At 38.8% G+C, this 15390-nt stretch overlaps 2 protein-coding genes across 3 annotated transcripts in view; one reads left to right on the top strand and one right to left on the bottom strand.

The window, feature by feature from the left end:
- The window catches only part of PLPP1 (phospholipid phosphatase 1), a 65365-nt gene extending 61202 nt beyond the window's left edge, over window positions 1-4163 (top strand). For both annotated transcript variants that reach the window (XM_064438392.1, XM_064438391.1), the window contains exons 5-6: window positions 1782-1958; window positions 3718-4163. In XM_064438392.1, the coding sequence (XP_064294462.1) occupies window positions 1782-1958; window positions 3718-3843 (303 nt within the window). In that variant the 3' untranslated portion in view covers window positions 3844-4163. The remainder of the gene's footprint in view (window positions 1-1781; window positions 1959-3717) is intronic.
- MTREX (Mtr4 exosome RNA helicase) overlaps window positions 4043-15390 on the bottom strand; it is a 47705-nt gene continuing 36357 nt past the window's right edge. Inside the window, exons 19-27 of the mRNA XM_064438390.1 lie at window positions 14454-14582; window positions 13206-13316; window positions 12734-12922; window positions 10960-11123; window positions 9449-9554; window positions 8145-8201; window positions 7565-7727; window positions 4570-4674; window positions 4043-4270 (exon numbers count right to left, since the gene is read on the bottom strand). Of these exons, the coding sequence (XP_064294460.1) occupies window positions 4218-4270; window positions 4570-4674; window positions 7565-7727; window positions 8145-8201; window positions 9449-9554; window positions 10960-11123; window positions 12734-12922; window positions 13206-13316; window positions 14454-14582 (1077 nt within the window). The 3' untranslated portion in view covers window positions 4043-4217. The remainder of the gene's footprint in view (window positions 4271-4569; window positions 4675-7564; window positions 7728-8144; window positions 8202-9448; window positions 9555-10959; window positions 11124-12733; window positions 12923-13205; window positions 13317-14453; window positions 14583-15390) is intronic.

Below are 15390 nucleotides of genomic sequence, written 5' to 3'. Positions count from 1 at the left end.
CTTTCTAATACGACTATGCACCTTTGACAAGTACCAGCAATGCTTACATGGAAAAACTTCATTACAGGTATTTTTAGCTGTCTTAAGCAGAGTTTAGGGGAATGGAGAAGGAAGAAAGGAGAGTTCATATCAAATCATTAGCCAGCTCTTTTTAGGCTACCTGCCTGTGCTCCATTTCGCACCTGGGTAGTGTTCTGGTCTACTGTTTGTAAATACAGAAGTAGTATTCATGCAAGAGCATTAAACACCTTTTGTTAAAAGAACTGTGTGACAGCTAATTTTTGAAGTGGCGAAACAATATTTTCCCTAGTGGTGAAATTAAGGTCCCCAGAAATATGCAGTGCCCACCACTTGAGGGGGAAAAGTTATTTTCCATTTCAGGTTTAGCTATGGCTTCTTCAAAGTCTGATCTCACCCTGACTTTGCTATTACAGAAAACCAGTTATGGCTAGGGTTGATCTTTTTGATGCTCCATTTGTATCTGAAAAAGTCAGCATGCCAAAATTATGATGTACGTTACTCAGAAACCCACCAAACATTCCCCGAGTGTTTAACTTCGGAACGTAGCACCTTTGCATGCACAGTGCATGCTCTGTGCCTGTATTTACATTGTAAGTGTAATGCTGCTAAAAGGTACCCATGGCTTTTGAAGTTGGCAACGGAGGGATTTACCAGAAGTTTAGTGTGCTGTCTTCCTGCCTGAAGCCTGCGTTTTAGTTCGCTTCTACAATTTCACAAGACCGTTAATTAAGATTTTGTACTCAACCTGAAGTTCCTAGATGGTACTGAAAAGATATACTTGAAAGGTTAAATATAACTTCCAATTGCATTGTTCTCTGTAACTATGGTAACTATGATGCCTTTTTTGGTGACAGGATCAAGTTCCAGAATAAATTAAATTTGTTTACAGGGTGGATTTGGAGAAGGTCCTCTTACAGCTGAAATAAGAAGTCTGTCCTAGACAGACTAGAGGAGACAAAAGCAGGGTCTTAGATTAGATGGGGAAGTAATAAGAGTTAAATACTGTACATTTGAGATAGCACAGCAAAAGCACATATATACACAACATAAATAGAGCTGAGGGGAGAGCAAAAGCCTGGGAATTGCACATAACCACTTGCTTACCAGAGTGGTAACATGGTTAATATGCAGCTAAAAAGGACTAGCAGCAGATGGAGCTCTGTGAAGTACACCAGTGATGACTGAGGGATGCAATCCTAGATGTTATCAATCATTATGCCAAAAGTTGATAATACCGAAGGTCACTGGAACTGAGAATGAAGTTAAAAACTTGTCAGCTCTATGTATAGTAAATGTAAACTTCAGTAAAGATTTTAATGGTCTTCCTGCGCAGAGCAAGATGGGGCTCCCTATATTTAGAGGACTGTAAATTTGTACGGTTGCAAAATTTTTTTTTTATATATAGGACTTAACTGTAATGCAGAAGTAAAATGCTAGATTCATTCTAACCATTAAGTGTCTCTGGTATTAGCAGTAACTTTATCCTGAAAATAGTCATTTGTCACATTTGGTACCAATAAAGCAAGTATCTCTATAATGGTGTTATGTAGTTTTATATATAAAAACACAAAGACCAGCAATAACTATTGAACTCCGCCGTAGCACACTTGTGAGAGTACAGCACCCAAAGCAGTTGTGGACATTATCATGTCTCTGAACGTAAACTTCAACTCAACTCTTTGACCAGACCCAATGCAATTTTACATGATCACTGCTTCTTTACTTACTGCATTTTATAATGGTTTTTCTCTTCCTATTAGCTTTACCTTCAGGCCAGAATGAAAGGAGACTGGGCAAGACTTGTACGACCTACTCTACAATTTGGTCTTATTGCTGCATCCATCTATGTGGGTCTCTCACGCGTTTCTGATTACAAGCATCATTGGAGTGATGTTTTAACAGGACTCATTCAGGGAGCAGTGGTAGCTGTGCTCATTGTAAGTAATTCCTGTGGGGGGCTGTGTAACGCTGCTTTTATAAACAGCACTTTAGAACTGCATGCTGTGTCCAGAGGAAAGCAGACTCTTCCTAATGCTTTGAAAGTTGCTGGAGAGGGGAAACAGTGCCTTGAACTGGGTGAGCAATATGGGGAGTGAGGCAGACACTGGGCCAGTGATGAGTGGCTGATTCAGCTGTTAGATGATGACACTGTCCCTGTCCTAGAGCTTTTGAAATAACAGTGATGGAAAGAGTGATCTGCAAAACTCTGTGGGCCTCTATATAGCCATACCTTTTGCTTCTAGCCAAATCCTAAATCTCAAGTACGGTGGCAGAGGAGAATGGTGTAAGCAGGGCAAAAAAAAAAAAAAAAGGCTGTTAAGGGTAAGGACAGCATGGAAGTCTCTGTCTGCCAGCTCATAGAGCCTGGTTTCTTCAGTCTGATGGGAAACTAAAACCCTTCACTTGTGTGCATTTTAAAATGGTGTTCACAACAACCAGCACGTGAAGCTTAGCTGTAGCTGTACTGATGAGTGAAAAGCTATACCCAGGAAGAGAGTATCACCTAAAATTGGAGCTTTAGGCCTGGTTGACTTGGTGGCACCAGTTGTGCTGACCGTCATCAGAGTGCCAAGGTTGATCAGCTGTGAGAAGGGGCAGATCAGAGGGACTTCCGGTTCAGAGACATGAGCTGAGGTCACACTGAAGAATGCAGTACCAAGAACTGTGGCTCACCTGGAAGAACCACCTCCAAGTTTTTGGACTTTCTCAGCTGAAAGTCAGAAGCATTTGGTTCATTTCAAGACAAAGCTTTGTTTACTTGGTGCAGTCAGTCATCAAAGCAAAGCTTGCAGCAGCTCTGGGAAACCCTGACCTACTGCATTAGCTGTTACTAAATGGCTGCATGTTGACTAAAACATAATCCTGCCCCTCATTTTCATACAACCTTGTTTTCTAAGAAAAGGAGCGCAGGGAATGAGAAACATCAGGGATTGAAGAGCTGAGGGCAATTTTATGAGGAAAACAAGTTTAGTGAAGGGTGTTGGATGATTGAGAGGGTATCTTAGTGATGCTTGGTGATACAAGAATAATTAGAATAAATAAGTAATACAATGAACAGAGTTGAAAGGTGAGGAAATTATTTTTTAAAGTAACCCCAACCCCACCCCCCCAAAAAAACCAAACCTCATCTGAAAGAATTGAAGAGTTCACCACCACAAACAGAAAGCTGAGGTAAGAGCATGCTGGGGCAGCAACTGCAAATGGAGCACAAAAGTGAGTTGAGTGAATTCAGCACTAAGTGGGAGATGAAACTCATCTGGTATGCAGCTGAAGCATCATGCTGGGTCACCAGCCAGCCTTCAGTGTGGAAGTGAGTTTCTTCTGCTTCCCTGTGTTCTGCAGTTCTTAGTTTTGTAGTGGGAGGGGAAGAGGTGATGTAGGAAGGGATTGTGAGATCCTTGCTCCTTCATTTAAAGTTGTTGAAACTATGGCTTTTGTAATGAAGCAGTACCTGATAAAGCAGTGAGAGCAGCCTTGAATTTGGCTTAGCCACTGATGGCTTAAGTGGTCAATGGGACGGGGGTAATAGCTGGATAAAAAATTATTGAAAGAACAGATGCCAGAATTTTATGAGATTTTGTAACTCTTTTCTAATGGTTTAATCTGATCATGGAATCTACCTTCTGCAAAAGCACTTACCCATTGTTTCAAAGACTTACACAAGTGCAAGAGCTTAACACTCATCTGTTCACGTAGGTTGTGTACGTGTCTGACTTCTTCAAAGTGAGAGGATGTACATTTCAGCCAAAAGAAGATTCCCACACAACCCTACATGAGACTCCAACAAATGGAAATCACTTTGGCAGCAATCATCAACCATGAAGAATGACCCACCTTGCCTGTCTTGCTCTCTCAAAACAATTTCACCAGGCTAACTATGTAATATAAGTCAATGCCTTTAAAGGACTGCTGCTGCTCTTGGATGCTCACTTCACCTGTACACAGTAACATCTGCCAGTTATTGTATATCTAAACTTTAAATTTCTCTTGGTTCAAACTCTTGCTTAAAAGAAAGAAGCTATTCAAATTGTAAATTTTTATTAAAAATGTTGTAACAGTTATACATACACTGTTGTTTGTACATGCCTTGTTGAAACAACTGTGGTTTAAATACACACCATTAAAATGAAATAGTCACTTAATATGAACTTGTTCCATAACGTGACTCTGGTACTGTTTTTAGATGATAGCTTCTGTTATAGGTAAAGGCTTGCAGCAAACACAATATCCCTCTTGATTTTCGTAATCCCTATTAGAAAGGAAAACTATATTAATATTCAGCAGTTACAACTAACAAACACAATCACTATTTTAAGTACAAGAAGTCACTGTACATCTGTTTTCAGTCGCAAACTTGGTTAAATGGTCAGTATGCATCAAAACACTACCTCTTTAAGTCAAACTTTGTGACAGAGATGTTATCTGGAAAGACAGCAATGGTGCTGTTTACCATGAAGTCAGTACCAGAAGATTCTATTACCAAATCACTCACCCACACCCTACTAGCCCTTTCATGTTCTCTAGAATTACTTATACTGAAGTACATACCCTCTGCAAACTTATTTTCCAGCTCTGTGTTTCCAATGGCTTTTGCAGCCTGGCACATTTGCCGCAGCAACTCCTCTAGCCTTCTCATGCAACGAATTATGCTACCTGTATAAAAAGAGGGAAAACTTTGTATCCACTGTCACTGATCTATTCAGTTGCTTGAGCCCACTTTGGACCAAAGCAATAGTTCCTCCTTCAACCTTGTTCAATTTATCTGGAAGCCAAGGGTAAGAACAGCCATATGTCTTAAGGCAGTGGGACAGAAAGTGCTTTACCTGACTACTCCTGTGCCACTTCAGAGTCTATGGATCACTCTATAACTCAACTGCATGCTTGCAGTAATGCATACAAGCTCAACCTTGACATAGCTCCTACACAGCAACCACATACCACTGTAGTTGTTGAGTATTTTCACTGAACTTAAATATTTACTGAGAATGTGCTCAACCGAAGTAATCAAAATAAGTACGTTTCACAAAACGGCCCTAATCCTTATGCCCTTCTACCAATATGCAAACAGTATTGTCTCACAGCTACAGTCAAAACTATTGTAGGCAAAATAACTCTCATAGGGTAAATAAATATGGGATGGAGGAATTGAGAGCAGCCCTGCTGAGGACCTGGTGCTGATGGATGAAAAGCTGGACATGAGCCAGCAATGTGCACTCACAGCCCAGAAAGCCAACCATATCCTGGGCTGCATCAAAAGCAGCATGGCCAGCAGGGCAAGGGAGGTGATTCTGCCCTGCTGCTCCTCTCTAGTGAGACCCCACCTGCAGTGCTGCCTCCAGCTCTGGAGCCCTCAGCGTAGGAAGGACATGGAACTGTTAGAGCGTGTCCAGAGGAGGGTGCATAAATGATCAGGGGGATGGAACACCTCTGCTGTGAGGACAGGCTGAGAGAGTTGGGGTTGGTCAGCCTGGAGAAGAGAAGGCTGCGGGGAGACCTTATTGCCGCCTTTCACTACTTAAAGGGAAGTACTGAAAAGATAAAAGACAGGAAAGATGGGTACAAACTTTTAATAGGACCTGTTGCCACAGGACAAGGAGTAAGTGGGCTTTAAACTGGAAGAGGATAGAAATGTGGAAGGAAGAAATGTGTTACAGTGAGGATAGAGAAACCCTGGCCCAGGCTGCCCAGGGAGGTGGTATCTGCCCCATCCCTGGAAACATTCAAGGTCAGGCAGGACGGGGCTCTGAGCAACCTGATCTAGTTGAAGATGTCCCTGCTCATGGCAGGGGTGTTGGACTAGACGGCCTTTCTGTGGTTCAATGAAATACTAGCTCTAGACAAGGCATAATATCTGGAGAAAAACCATCCATATGAAAAGAACTTTCTACAAAGCTGTCGGGAAAGTGAGAAGAAACTCATTATTGCTAATTCCACATTGCCCAAAAGGCAAAGAGAAAAATACACCTCCTTTCAGAGCTTTAATAAGCCATCATGATGTACCTTAAGTTAACAACCTCAATAAAAATTGAGACAAGAAGCACTAATACCTAAAATGAAAATGTCTACTTAAGATCAAAAAAAGGATGCTGTGGTTTTTGGTTTGTGATTCATTATGTGGGTTTTTTTTTAGGGTTTGGGTTTTTTTTGTATTCTGTTTTTTATTTCTCTGACATCACTATAGCGACTTGGCTAGCCAGGGCAAGCTCCCCTGGGATTTAGCAACACCACACTGCATTTAAGGTAAGCAGTGGACATCTGAAGTGCTTTCCTTCTTTTCGGACAAAGTACAGAAACCCAGCCTATTACAAGTTAAGGAAAAAATCATGCATCAACCCCTGCCACAAGAGCTGAACTTCTCAAAATAGGCCCATAACATCCAGTTTTGAGGGAGCTAGCATCATTGGCTAGGATAGCCCAGATATGATAAATGGAAAACATTACTGCCCTGTGTATTCTGAACAGTCAAGTGCCAACATAAAAACATAAGCCAGCTCCTGCTTCTTCTTGTGTGTTCGCCATCCTCAGTATGCCTCTAGAGCAGATGTGAGGCTCAGGCATTCAATGCAATAGGAGGAATCTGCTGAACACAGAATCAAAGACTGCCAGGATTCCTGTTGCTCACAGGCAATCTGCTTTAGAAAGTTCCTGGGTCTATGCACTGGATTACAGAAGTGCATGAATTCCTTTATTTTAAAGGCTCCCATTTGCAACAGTGTATGTACAAACAAGAAAACAGCATTTGAGAGAGCAAGACAATGGTGACAGTAACGACTTCACAGAAGGATTTTCAAATATCGGTCATTACACATAGACTGGTGCACCCATCCTACTGTGCTTCTCAACTTTCAACACAGCTGGTAAAGATGAAATGAGGTTTGTCATTATGGTTTGACCTTCAGGTGGATGGTTTGTCTTTTTACAAAGTATCTGGGCTTTACATCATTCTACTTTTAAAATAATGAAAACTAAGTATCCCTCCTCAAGGGGCAATTTCTAGTACTCCAATTTTAGGAACCAAATTAGCCCAGGTGACAGGTTACATCTAGGCTTTTCAAGTATCTGCATTGCACTGCTGTGATGAGCCATCCGAAGCAGAGACTTGGTTACTACCTCTTGCTTCTGTCATCATTAAGACAGCAGGAGGAACATTCAATTTGCCGAGTAAACAAAACACTTAACTGTAATGAGGACAAGTGCAAGAGCTGTACTTCTTAATGGCAAGCACTTGGAACATATTATTTTCCTTCAACTAGCAAAGATAGTGTTACCTCTTGCTGCAATACTTAGGATTTATGAGTTTTAGAGAAAGTTTTTAAAATGTAGAGATATCCCTTTTAGTCTTCCATAGATTCTAAATTATCAACAGCAAAACTATAAATTAACATATATAGTAAACAATTTTTCCACTTAGTTTCAGCCATGCAGATATGTGAATACATGTGACTTACTTAATTTTGTGATCTATTATAAGGTTATTCAGAATTGCCATTCCATGATACGGAATTACTATCTCACACCTCCAAAGAAGAACTGATTAACATACCTTCAAAGACATCAGTCATTTTGCAGATGTGAGCAAAGTTAGCTCCATTTGCCCATGTATGCACAACATCCATTAGGTTGGGTCTGAAAGAATTTAAGTAATTTTCTTCATCAATTTCCAGTTTTGCTTCTGCTGACACCTTGGCAATCCTTTTTGCACACTCCTTTAAAATAAAATATTTTACATTTATAATATACTTAAACAGGTTAAGTGTTTAACCAATAGAAAGGCTTGCATATTATTAGGTACTGCATACAGGATGAAGTTTGCTTTTTAGTGTGAAATTATCCAGAATCAGAACGTAAACCACTGTTTGCATTAAGTCTGCCTGCACTAACAACTTGCAGTGTAGTAAGCAAGCTTATAGAAGTTTTTAAAGGCAAGTTCTAAATTAGCAAAAAGATTTCTTGCAAACAAGATAACCCATTATTACACACTGCAAAACCACATGCAATGCTAGACAAATTCACTGATGATCCAAAATCAAGTCTTCACCGTGTGCTGCTTATACTTTACGCACACACTTCACTCAAGTTAACATTAACCCTGAGCTCGAACAGATTTCCAGTGAGCACATTACCTGCATTTGCCGAAGTGGTCCTGCCAACTGCTCTGTCAATTTTGGCATTTCACTGGACTGAAAAAGAAGACATTAAATCACCTCATGCGCTCCCACACATTTGCTCTACACCACATTAAATGCAAAAACAGAAGTTCAATGTGAGCTAGTGCCACCCTGAGTTATTCCAATGACTTCTCAAACCTGGTATCAAACACTGAAATTTACTGAATTCCCCAAGCACTTGTTTCTCAAACTAAACCAGAAAATGAAATCTTTCTGTACAGTATGCCAACAGTATAAAAAAAAAGCACTTGCTTTCTGAATACTTCCAAAATTCCCTCTATTAGTGTTCCCTAGTTTTGAACTCCCAAAATACTGATCATTTACTACTTTAACTGTTACAATATTTTCTTTAAGAATCTAAAAAGCTAATGCTTTTTAATAACTTAAACATCAGTGGTTATGCATGAAAATATGGCTTTTCAAATACAGCAACGTTTCTGTCCTACCTGTTTAGACCAGAGTACTATTGTTGAGTGAACTACAATATTCTAACTAAAAATGGCTTAGCTGGGCATCCCTTCTGCTAATGAAAGTCATTCATGAGCATCTGCTGCTAATGTGCTTTTCACAGTTAGAATCAACCTGAAGTAATATCTGCAGTAATATTTCATAATGTCTGCAGTAATATTTCATATGGAAGTTTATTTTTACTGTATTTTCCTGATGATACTAAACTTCTATAAAGCTTTTAGGTGGGAAAAAAATGGCACCTGGTATTAAATGCCAATGGTTTTGCTTTTAATAACATATGGTCTGTTTTTAACAGCTCTTTGGTATTAATTCCATGTGTTACTGGCATTTCCATCAACAGGTCAAGGGTACTGTCTAAATAACGTAACATTGGCTTGCCTCAGAATTAAAGATACCCTTGAGTGTAGGATCAGATGTTGTTAAACCTCTTTCATAAAATAAACATTCCGCATTTTAAATTTTAAGGATGTGTGTGTATACATACATACACACACGTATGCTGAGAATCTATTAATATTGCTTCACTGCATGAGGAGGAAACAGTTGTAGATTCATCACAACTGCAATTTTACACAACTTTCGGCGTGTTACTCATGAGGAAAGATATTTTAGCACTGAAGCTGCAATGCTTTTGTTAAGTTCAATGGGAGTTCATGTCAAACACCTCAGGAAAGGATTAAAATGTGCAATGGCTTGTACTGTTATGACCAATTTCTGGAGCTGAATTATAAACAATACTGTTGGTAGACAGGAATGTCTAGAATTCATGAATTGAAGAAGTAACTCACATTCTCTTGAAATACAAAACAGCTTAGCAGTGCAGTTGCCTGTTCTGCAGATAATTCATTGAAGAGGCCATTGAACATCATTTCTGTCAGGAGCAGTTCATCAGCACTAAACGCGAAAGAGAAGGAAGCTTAGGGAAAAGACTTACTGAAATGTAATTTTAAAATTAAGTACTATTAATCTGCTTTGTGAAGCAACTGGATATAGGTAAGAAACAATAGCTTCTTAATTTTCTCATGGGAACACCAAATCCTAATATATTAGCTTTCTGAGGGGGGTGCTAATTCGTAAGCAAGTCAGTCAGTATTTTAAAGAAACTGAAAGCTCATACTGAACTACAAAAATCTCTCCTGATAGTTCATAGAAGTTAGAATAAACAGTTGCTTTTCTCTTCTCAGTTTTTATCAGACAAGTCCTCAAGAGAGTGAAAAGAACCAGACAGTTGGACAACTTATGAAAGGGACTAAAATTGGTACTGCTGCTGCTCAAAGAAGATTCAGCTGGATATTTCCAACACTGAAAAGAGGAACAAACTTGCTTCAATTTACTTGTACAATAAAGACTTAATCATAAATTATAAAATGAAGTACACGATGTGGATACAAAATCCAAACATACTACTTCAATAAACCATCAAAATGTTGATAAGACTACACCTTTATTCTTGGAGTTTATCAGACAAATGCATGGGATGGCAAAAAAAAAAGTAGTTTGTTTTGTTTTAACAAAGAAAACTGTAACTTTCAGCAAACAGTTCCTGGAAGTCAGAAAGTTGATAAAATTCTCATTAAGCTTCCCAATTTGCTACCAAATTTTCCAGGGGGGAAAAAAGGTTATTAGATATTGAACAAATATAGGTAGCATCTTTCAAACTATCTGTAAGGCAAGGGGTACAGTATCACTGTAACTTTTAAAAATACATAATTCTGCCAAAATCTGAGTTACACTCTGAAGTATTAAAATCTGATTCATCAGTTTCTGTGGAATCTTTACGATATGTTTCTATATATACATATCTGCTAAATGTATTACAGTAAAATTCACCACTTGCATAGATTTGTTCCAACAGCCCTAGGGGAAGCAATTAAGCTGTATTCCAAACGTGTCAGCCACTTGGTAATTGCTGACAATCACCGTTACCCTTGTTTGTCAATGACTCTGTACTAATTGTCCTGGGAAGTGGAACCATAGAAGCTGAGACCATCCTCTCATGTAATGTACAATATTAAATGAAAACACACACTATTGCCTCAGCTGTGTAAGAAAATCGCCATTGTTTTGGCATTTTCCATGTCCACACTTTAGTTTTAAAATCTACTGTATTATTTTGTCCTTTAAGTTGCTATCTTTACTGCTTCAATCAGTATATTCCCTTTATGACACAGATCACATGGTTTCTGAAGAATCTATCTTCTAATGGCCTCAGAACTTTATAAACATGACATATTAATTTCAGTGAGGACAGTAAAGTGTGTATTCATGAAAATAATCATTTTGCACAGAAGCCAATTACCTGCTGATTTCACAAGCGACCCGTCCTTTCATCTCAATAACATCTGAAGACGTGGCAAACCCCAGCCTTCTCAAAACACGCTTGCGGCATTTGAGTTCATCCATTTGTAAGACAGTTCTGGCCTTTTTCAGTTCTCGTTTTGCTGCTTTAATATCCATAGCAATCTGGTAGGGGCAGGAGAGAAATCACATGTTGTTGCTGGTTTAACAGATGCAACTGTTTTAAAGACATTGTTTAATTTACATAAAGGCCTCAGAATGATGGTAATGGACATACTAGTTGACACTGACTCATCTAACTCTACTAAGAGGAAGGTTTAAAACAAATTTAAAAAACAAAACAAAACACCCCAAACAAAAACAGAAACAAAAACCCACAGCTCCATCTACCCATAAAAGACTGGCAAGTTTGGGAAGTTAAGCTATTTACCCAGCACGTGAAAAAATCCCAACCAGAAGACACCAAAAAACAACAGAAGAAATCTTTGGTTGAGAAATGAGCACTTGTCTCCTGAGACCTGTACTATGTCTCAGCTAACGAACTATTCAATCAAATGTAACCCAAAGGCATTATTTCCTGCTATTAGAGCTTCTCCAGTGTCTCATAGTTTATCTCAGTCACAGGTAACACCAACAGCAGGGTGCACAGTGCAGACACCCTTGCAGAAGTCTGCTTCATCCATCAGGTCTTACCACATACAACTTTGTGCTGACCATACCAGGACTACCTCACTTCTGTGAAGAGACTCCTGGAGATCCTGTTTTCTCGAGCATGAAAACACAAGAGCTGTTTTTGCGCACAACCAGTTTCAGTCTAGCAGGGTATGTCTCTATACAAAATAGATAAGCATATTGCTTCCAGGCTGAGCGTCAGCTCAGGAAGCAGCAGCACAATTTGTATGATACACTCCCCAAGCTAATAAGGCCCATCAATTCAACTTAGCTCTGCGTGAGCATATTGAAAATTACCAGTTGCAATTATCTGCGAAGACTTTACCTACACGCTATTGTGCTATGCCTCTCCAGTGAAAAAGACTCTAGTGGTACCTCTGTAACCTTCTAATCCCTGGTGACTTTTTCTGGTTTTCTTTTCAGATGTACTTCCCATCTGTATCAATAGAGGGCATACCACTGCCTCAGCCAGTCTGTTAGTGAGATTCAATAATTTTACTGTATTTAAAATTGATTATTTGGGTTTACTAATTTAAAAAGGATTATTTAGGCTTTGCAAATAAAAAGAAAAGTAAGTAAGAAGGGAACTATTACTGTCTCTCTCTTCAGCTAAATATAGATCATAGAATTAGAATAGAATTATTAAGGTTGGAAAAGATCTCTAGGACCAAGTCCAACTGTCAACCCAACACCACCATGCCTCCTAAACCACACCCTGGAGTGCCACGTCTACATGTTTTTTGAACACCTCCAGGGATGGTGACTCCACCACCTCTCTGGACAGCCTATTCCAATGCCTGACCACTCTTTCAGTCAAGAAATTTTTCCTATTATCCAATCTAAACCTCGCCGATGCGATCCGAGGCCATTTCCACTTGTCCTATCACTAGTTACTTGGGAGAAGAGACCAAAACCCATCTCACCACGACCTCCTTTCAGGTAGTTGTAGAGAGCGATAAGGTCTCCCCTGGACCCCTTTTCTCCACACTAAACAACCACAGTTCCCTCAGCCTCTCCTCACAAGACTTGTTCTCCAGACCCTTCACCAGCTTTGTTGCCCTTCTATGGACACACAAGTTATAGTGTTTGGTTTTGTATTTTACCTGTGCTTTTTTTTCACAAAGTTTGTATACAGTTTCCAAGTTGGGATCATTGTGAAGAGGATGTGAATACATCCTGTGCTCAAATGCCTCTACTTTTTGGATTACTTTTTTTAGTCCTTGATCTTTGATGCCCATGTCATCAATAGGATCTAGTAGTGGTACTCCATCGGGAAATCGCTTCTGTACTTCCTAAAAGAAATTTAGTAAGATTAGTAACAGTATCAGCTGGCACAACTATAGGGACACAGCAGGCAGTACTGTAAGTTTGTTATGTGATGTTTCAGCAGTTTTCAAAACTAGTTTAAAATTACTGTTGATGAGGAAAACAACTGACATACATCATGGCTTCCAACCCCTTTTAACAATAAGGCTGAAGGTGTGATAAAAGCTTTAGATTAATTTCTTTAGAACAAGTTATCTTGCGTTCAAGACACTAACCAGCAGAGAGCTTACACAGCCTAATGGAACTTACTTGTATAGATTTTAACACACTTTGCCTGTTGTCAATAGGCCTCAGGTCTTTTGGTATGTAAAGTCGGACACTGCTGATAGCTGAGAGAAGATGTACCAAAACCGGAACAACCTATCAAAAAGAGTGCATTTACTGATAAATCGTAAAAAATATATTATTACTGTTCCATAGCAAAACTTCACAAAGGAAAAGGAAAACTGAGTACACAGAGACACAGCAGTGAGTAAATGAGCATCAGGAAGCAAGATGATGTGAATAATGAGATTAAGTATCAATAAAGAAGAAAATAAGTTTGTCCAAATGGGAAAATTCTGTATGCAGTTAAATCTGGAGAGAGGCTACAAGTAGAAAAAAAAAAATATTGAGTTTTTCTATTACCTTGCCTCTTGTCTACTGGAATAACTCTTATGATCCAAACCAAATTATTGTTATATACCTAACTAGGAATGCTAACAACAGAGAACTTCAAAGCAGCAAATACATATTCGTAAGTTTCAAAACCATGAAGACACCATGAAGAATCAATACCGTATCTCAGGCTTTAAATGGACTTTGTGAAAAACCCATCCAGACAAATTAAACAACTGTCCCTAATCTGAAAATTGTAATTGTTTGTCCTGACATAGGGTTTCAAACAAAAAAAATTAAATTGCGCAAATGCTTTTACTAGAGATTTAAATTTTAATTTTAGAATGAGAAAGCCTTGGAGACCTGAAGGGGTCTGAAAAGCTAATTTTGTTCCCAGAGATAGAAGATACTGCTAAGAAAAGTATCTGCCCAACAGCATTGCTAAAATTTATTAGTCAATAATTATCAAAATTTTAATTTCTCAAATCTAGTAGAACAAATGCACATTAACCACAAAATCCTGCACAAGTATCCAAGAAAAACAGTTTACAGACACTTATTCATCTGCAGATTTAATCACATAGGTAGGTAATTTTTATAAATTTGTTTATAGTTCTGCTATTGCCTTACATCTACTGATTTGAAATATAAAACACAACAGTAACTAAGTCTCAAAGCACTTTTTATACGGTAACAAATTCACTCAAGTATTTTGTTCACACTTGAAAGTTTCCTCTTCAGTGAAATCAGCAACTGTTTAAGAAAGCAGAGTGAGGTGTACAGCTCCTGTCTCTTCCTTAATGCATCAATCCCTCTTTTACCACAGTTTGCAAATGCTTTGGAAATAGAATCTTTTGAGAACATTTATAAGAAACTATTGAGAATAAATGTGTAACAAACCTGCATCTCCCCTTTCTCATCAGGTCTGGCAGGCTTTGCAGCCTCAGTAGCAGAGTTTTTCAGACTCTCTTTGCTGCAGTGCAGTAGTACTTCAACTACATATAATGGGTCCAATTCACCAGAATTTGGCTGTTGAGAGCACAGAAGAAAACAGGTTTGTAACTGTTACTTTAAAATACCAGCAACAACGGAAGGAAAAAGTATGATTTTATTCAACTTTAAAGGTATGATACGCTTGACAGAGTATCAGCTCAGTGAGGCAGTATATTCTAAAAACTACTGAATCAGTATTAATTGAAAGACCCCTCACATGGAAAAACACACTTGAAAATTACCCCTTCCCCATCTTCCCTTGCCTGTGTAGCCTAAAGCCTACTTGGAGCTTTAGGTTCTTCTGCCTTTTCTTCTAGATGTAGGTCTTTCAAAGTAAGCCAACATCCTTTGTAACAGTAATTAAAAATATTTGCATCATGCTAGCCGTACTGAACTTTGCCTAAAAAGAAACAAAATTTGGGGCATCCCTTTCATTTGCAGGTTTGCAAGCTCAAGTTTTTCCCCCCACAATAAAGACCACAGAAAAATCCTGCAAGCATAACAGCTTCTATCTGCAGCAAATATGAAGCTGTACCTTGTAGGCCACATCTTCATACACCCCAAACTGCACACCTAACATCTGATGCTCCTTTAAAGAACACAAGCATGTAGTTTTGTGGTGGTTAAAGACTACTGTTCAAAGGCATAATCTTTATTATAGACTCCTTTAAAAAAACCTGACATTCGTTATTTGACTGGATCAGTACATACTAAGGTTGCTCAAATACACTCCTACAATAAGCAGATATTTTTATGACTTTGAATAGAACTAAGTTATAGGCCTAACACTGATGGCAGACATCACCTTTTAAAATACTATGTACAAGCTTCTCTGCTTCCAAAT

The sequence above is a fragment of the Phalacrocorax carbo genome, chromosome Z (assembly GCF_963921805.1).
Source record: "Phalacrocorax carbo chromosome Z, bPhaCar2.1, whole genome shotgun sequence".
Lineage (NCBI taxonomy): Eukaryota > Metazoa > Chordata > Aves > Suliformes > Phalacrocoracidae > Phalacrocorax > Phalacrocorax carbo.
The sequence above is the reverse complement of the archived record's forward strand: the minus strand, read 5'-3'. Positions and strand labels throughout refer to the sequence as shown.